Source organism: Condylura cristata, unplaced genomic scaffold (assembly GCF_000260355.1).
Source record: "Condylura cristata isolate star-nosed mole 26May11 unplaced genomic scaffold, ConCri1.0 scaffold00007, whole genome shotgun sequence".
Taxonomy (NCBI): Eukaryota; Metazoa; Chordata; class Mammalia; order Eulipotyphla; family Talpidae; genus Condylura; species Condylura cristata.
Genome location: NW_004567108.1, coordinates 18,063,446 through 18,069,855, shown reverse-complemented (window position 1 = coordinate 18,069,855; position 6,410 = coordinate 18,063,446). Strand labels below are relative to the sequence as shown.

Sequence of the window (6,410 nt, the reverse complement as noted above, 5' to 3'; positions counted from 1 at the left end):
GGCAGGCGGTAGGCGGGAATCGAACTCATGCGGAAGTGGCTTCAGATTCTCAGTGCTGTGCTTTAACCCGCTGCGCCACCAGGGAGGGCCGAAACTCTTGAGTTTTTAATTGATAGAATATATTTCTAAAAATTTAGTTACCTTTATTAATATAGGTATACACATGAGCCTCTTAATAAAGATTCATTTATTAGTTTTAATTTTGTCAGTAAAGTTGTATTAAAAACTGAGGACATGAGAGATTTCCTGAGTTCTGACTTGAAGCATAAACAATGAAAGCTTTTAGTTTTTATTTTAGTAGTGTCATGAAGGAAAAGTGTACTTTCCCTTACACCCTGTTATCCTAAACTCTCCAGATCAGATTATGATCAGGGATTTCAGTATTCATCAGGAAATTCAAACTTAACCTTCAAGATTCTGGAAGTGGGTAGACTTCTTAGAGTGTTTTGTTTGTTGTTTTAAGCTCAGCAAGCTCTATTTAACTAAGAGTAAAAACTTGCCAATCTAAACACATCTCAAGATTTAAAAATTTTAGATTTAATTTGCACATACCAGAAGTTCTGAAGACGAAACTTGATGACTATCAAATTCTTGAAAACTGTACATTTATGTACCGCAAAGATTTAAAATTTTTAATAGAAGATTTAAAGTTTATATTACCACTAGGGAAAATAGAGACTGTTCGTTGACACTAGGAGCTGGGATTATTGATTATCCATATGACAGATAAGTGAAATTATATTCCTTATAATATTCACGAAAATCAGTTTCAGAGGGATTAGGTACCTAACCTGTGAAAAGCCAAGTTTGAAAACTTTAGGAAGAGAATATAGAAAATCAGGTTTCTAACTTTATGGAAGGGGTTTTTAAAAACAATATACAGAAAGTGCCCATGACCATAACAGAAAACATTAATAAGTACATGTTTAGTTGAGTCTAAAGAATTAGTGTAATATAATCATATAAGTCGGTAGTCTTTTTTATTTTGGGTGGGATTCCAGATTTTTATTATATAATATACTTTTCAGTAACACTCTTTATCCATAAATTTGTTTTAATAGTTTATCTAATTGCTCTCTCTAAAATTATGTTAACCTTGTTACTGTATTCATTGAATGTTTTTTTCACTAGGCGAGCCAGTGCAGCCTTAAACTGTTTAAAACGTTTCCATGAAATGAAAAAAAGAGGACCTAAGCCTTATAGTCTTCATTTAGATCACATTATTCAGAAAGCAATTGCAACCCACCAGAAACGGGATCAGTATCTCCGAGTTCAGAAAGATATATTTGTTCTTAAGGTACTGACATGAAATGGGTGATTTTTAAGTTATTTCTCTATTTAACCACTGGATTTTAGTATATGTATATGTATGCTTGTTTGCATTTACAGTTTTGGATGTTTATAGAGTTTCAAATGACTTTAAAGTTTTAGAAATAGGTGGTTTTAAGAAAAAACATGGTAACCTACCTTAAAAATATATATTTTTCTTTTAAAGATTTGAACATAGTTTTCTGGTGTGAATACAGTGTGCCTATTTTTGTAATTACTTCTTGATGATCTTAGGATACAGAAGAAGCTCTTTTGATGAACCTCAGAGATAGCCAGGTCCTTCAACATAAAGAGAATCTTGAATGGAACTGGAATCTTATAGGGACCATTCTTAAGGTATGACAGATAATTTTGGGAAATTAACGTAATTGTCTTCATTTTGTTATTCATTGTAATTTATCATAATTATATGTTTGGAAATTGATAAATACATATATGTTTTTTGTAGTGGCCAAATGTAAACCTAAGAAACTATAAAGATGAGCAACTACACAGGTATGTGAAAATTGTTTGCATTTCAATATAAGAAAATTTTATTTGGATTTTTTTACATCTGATGCCTGTTAAAAGTAATAATTACTGTTTTTTGTTGTTTTAATTAATTTGTGAATTCAAGAACTGGGGAACAGTTCAGAGGTCTGGGGTTAAGATGATTAACCAGAGGCAGAGTGGGGAACAGAACAGGCAGATATAGTGAAATGCACTGCTGAAAGGGAGCAACAGGAGGGTCAGAAGAGTCTGCTGTGCCATGTGGGTCACTTCCCTGGTGAGGGATCAAACTCGTGCCGCAGTGGCTACAGGTTAGTGCTGCGCTTTAACCTGTTGTGCCACCAGGGAGCGCCCATAATTAGTGTTTTAAAGATGCATGAATGTATTCAACTAGTTGACATTCAATAGGTGCATATCATCTTATTCTTTTTCTAGCTAACCATATTTTAGTTTTTACTTTTGGAATAAATAATGTACTTAAGAAAAATTTTCTTAAATTAGGGTAAGTCAGCCATGCAGTAGTCTTAGCCCTGATGTATGGGAATGATGTAATAAAGACACAGTGTTTTCTTCCCAAGGCAGTGGCCCTTTCTTCTGCTTGTATCTGGCTTTAAACAGTTACCCATTTTTCCTCTTCAAACTCCATGTCACCAAGTTGATGCACTCTACATCTTCAATAAAACATGCTGAGTTGTGGCATGTACAACAAGCTATTATGTTGTTCTCTAATATACCCTAGTGTGTCTACTCCTTTTGAGTCTAGGCTAATCGAGCACCAGTATTGATCATGTTGAATAAGATTGCCTTTCCTTCATGTTTGAGGCCATGACATTAACATTATAATATGTACTCATCTATTCATGATATTTAAGTTTATATTAAGTTTTGAGAAATATAGAGGACATAAAAATTACATTGGAATAAAGAAGCATAGAACTAACTTCTCACACTCCTTGAAAACAAAAAATAACAGATGTTTATTTTTTCCTTTTTTATTATTGTTTTTTTTATAATAGTTTATTTTTACATATTTTGTGCATTTTTCCATCTCAGTTGCAATTCCCCTGGGTTTCCCATCACCACATCACCCATGTGCCATCACCATAGTCCAGTGCATTTCCCTCCCCCCACTGTTTTTGATCCCATTTCCCACTCAACCCCACAAAATATCTCTGGTATATAGCTGTTCATCATTATCATTATTTTCTCTCCTGTTCCATTATATTCCTGCTATGAGAGAAACCATCCGGTATTTTTCCTTTTCTTTCTGGCTTATTTCATTAAGCATGATCTTTTCCAACTCCATCCATGTTGCTGCAAAAGACATGTGATTCTTTTTTTTGGTTGCTGAGTAATATTCCATTGTGTATATGTACCACATCTTTTTAATCCAGTCATCCATTTTTGGGCATTTGGGCTGTTTCCATGTCTTTCCAATTGTGAATAAAGCATCAGTAAACATGGGGGTGCAGGTATCTTTCTGAGTCTGTGTTTTTGTGTCTTTTGGGTGGGACACAAAAGGAGTGGGATTGCTGAGACGTAGGGAAGCTCCATGTTTAGCAGCTTGAGGAAGCTCCAAACAGTTTTCCATAGCTTCTACAACAGCAAATGACTTGGAAATGAAGCGGTTGTTCTAGTTTGCATTCCCACCAACAAACTCCACATCCCCACCAACATTTATTGTTGCTAGTTGTTTGAAGATGTGCCATTCTCACTGGGGTGAGGTGGTATCTCATTGTGGTTTTAATTTGCATCTCCCTTATTACAAGGGATGTTGAACATTTTTTCGTATGCTTGTTGGCCATCAAACAGCAGATGTTTTATTCAGCTTCCTTTCTGTAACTGTGTACTTTATTGTATTGTAGTACATGAAATTAAATTGAGCTAAATTAAATGAAAGCTTGGAATTTCATATTGAAAATTGTAATATTGAATCTCATAAATTATCTCTTCATAAATTTAGCTGCCTAATTTTTTATTATTATTAAGGATTTATTTCATTTACGCATATAAAGCTGGGGTGTAGGCCAGAGGTGTGGGGTGGGTGGGAGGATTTACCACAGACATAGTGGGGAACAGAATAAGTGAATTAATTGAAATACACTGCTGAGGGGAGCAGCAGGCAGGACAGGAGAGGTCTGCTGCACAATGTGGGTCACCTCCATGGCCAGGGATCAAACTTGTGCTGCAGTAGATGCAAATAGCTTCATAGTGTTGAGAATTAACCCCTTTCTTCACCAGGGAGGCTCAGCAGCAAAGTTTTACCTGCAGTTTTGCTTTACTTTTTGCCTGATTGTAAAAAAAACTGGCAATCGTAATGCAGTAACATTTGCTTACAATATTGACTATACATTTATTTTATGGCACCATGGGAAAAAGCTCTTCATAAGATATAGTAGAAGGAAATCTAAACTTCCTCATATTTATCCAAACTTGTCTTCTGACTACGTTAGATCTGAATTTTTCCTGCTAGCACTTTTACTGTTTCCTTCAGGCATCTACCATAAAATGCTTATTCCACAACAATAAACTTCAAAATGAAGTGGTTTTTTGTTTTGTTTGTGGGTGAAATGTACTATATGTGTTTATTAAATGTCTTGACATTTACCTCAATAGTTTAAACTCAAAACATATTTTTAATCTTTTCATTATATAAATTGCAGTTACGATTCTAAAATATTTGGTTGGTTTCTTACCTTGTTATTTTATTTTAATCTTAGGTTTGTACGAAGATTACTTTATTTTTATAAACCCAGCAGTAAACTATATGCCAACCTGGATCTGGATTTTGCCAAGTCTAAGCAGCTCACAGTTGTGGGTTGCCAATTTACAGAATTTCTTCTCGAGTCTGAAGAGGTAAAATTAATACTTTAAATATTTTCCACATGAAATGTTTTTTGTTGAAGTTATCCCTTTTCTCTCTGAATATGCATAAGCTATATTTAGAAACCAGGGGAGTAAAGCCAGACCTCAGTTTCAGTCCTGACTTAATAGCTAGTTTTGTGACTTTATCGGTCTTGTACAGCAAAAGGGGAGGTCAAGGGTTAAAACAGGGAGGGAAGAGCCCAAAGGTCTGTTTTAGTGGATCACAGGTGTGGTGATGGTGGGCAACTACAGGGACTACACCGACAGGGAGAAATCAGATACTGTACAGGAGTTAACATCTACTGACAATGGTAGATGTAAAATGGAAAGTAATACCATTCTTCATGTGGCATTGTGTTGTGAGAAAGTAAACAATAGGTACTATGTGATTTAACCTGATAACGTAACATCATTAATTTTTTTGTATCAATCAATTTTAATTTGATTAAAGTTGATTTTTCTAATTATAGGCACTGTGTCCTTTGTAAACATGTCATATATATTTATTTTTAGGATGGGCAAGGATACTTAGAAGATCTAGTAAAGGATATTGTTCAGTGGCTCAATGCCTCATCTGGAATGAAACCTGAAAGAAGTCTTCAAAATAATGGTTTATTGACTACCCTTAGTCAACACTACTTTTTATTTATTGGAACCCTTTCTTGTCACCCTCATGGAGTCAAAATGCTGGAAAAATGCAGTGTGTTTCAATGGTAAACATGCCTAGATTGTGTTTCAATATATACCTAAACTTAAGTGTTTTTCAGGCTGTGTACATGTTTTGGAATTTTTGTTAAAATGCCAAAAAGAACTTTTTATAATAATCTGATGCTCTGATACTTTATGTGATAACTGTCATTAAATGCTTTCTTTTAGAAAAGTTTTGTTTCTGCTAGGAAATGTTTTATCTAATACCTTGTTTATATAAGGGATTTTAAAATATTTGTTAAATTTGTGGATCATTAATGTAATTTCTAGTAACATTCATTATTTTCAACCTTTTTTTAGTCTCCTTAACCTGTGCTCCTTGAAAAACCAAGATCATTTGCTGAAACTAACTGTTTCTAGCTTGGACTATAGCAGAGATGGGTTGGCTAGAGTTATCCTTTCCAAAATCTTAACAGCAGCCACTGATGTAAGTATAACATAGTCAATAAAATTGTCTCACAGCCAATAATACAACATATTGGTTCTAATCAATATAATATATTGGTTATTATGTTTACATTTATATAAACACATATATATATGTTTATATATATATAATTAATTCAATATGTTGTTGTACATTTAGCCAAGTAATTTGTTTTTTTTTAAGTCCTGGACCTAATGGTTTTTTTTTTGTTTTTGTTTTTGTTTTTTTAATTTTAAAGATCTATGTATTCATACAGAACTGGGGTACAGGCCAGAGATGCAGAGAGTGAGAGGATTCACCAGAGACAGAATGGGGAGCAGGACAGGGAGATCGACGAAGTACATTGCTGAGGGGAGCAGCGGGCGGGTCAGGAGAGGTCTGCCACTCCATGTGGTCACCTCCAGGGCAGGAGGGGATCGAACTCATGCGGCAGTGGCTTAAGCTTCTTAGTGCTGTGTTTTAACCCTCTGCGCCGCCAGGGAGGGCCAGCCAAGTAAATTTTTTAAGTTTAAATTCTAAGAATATTGGATGGCATTTAAGTTTTCATTGAAATTTTACTTTAAAAATCCTCTGAGTAGGCCCTCCCTGGTGG

At 34.7% G+C, this 6,410-nt stretch overlaps 1 protein-coding gene across 1 annotated transcript in view; it reads left to right on the top strand.

The window, feature by feature from the left end:
• Positions 1–6,410, top strand: part of RICTOR (RPTOR independent companion of MTOR, complex 2) — a 101,537-nt gene that overhangs the window by 60,743 nt on the left and 34,384 nt on the right. Inside the window, exons 16-21 of the mRNA XM_012721873.1 lie at positions 1,132–1,297; positions 1,564–1,665; positions 1,778–1,824; positions 4,539–4,674; positions 5,197–5,396; positions 5,692–5,818. Of these exons, the coding sequence (XP_012577327.1) occupies positions 1,132–1,297; positions 1,564–1,665; positions 1,778–1,824; positions 4,539–4,674; positions 5,197–5,396; positions 5,692–5,818 (778 nt within the window). The remainder of the gene's footprint in view (positions 1–1,131; positions 1,298–1,563; positions 1,666–1,777; positions 1,825–4,538; positions 4,675–5,196; positions 5,397–5,691; positions 5,819–6,410) is intronic.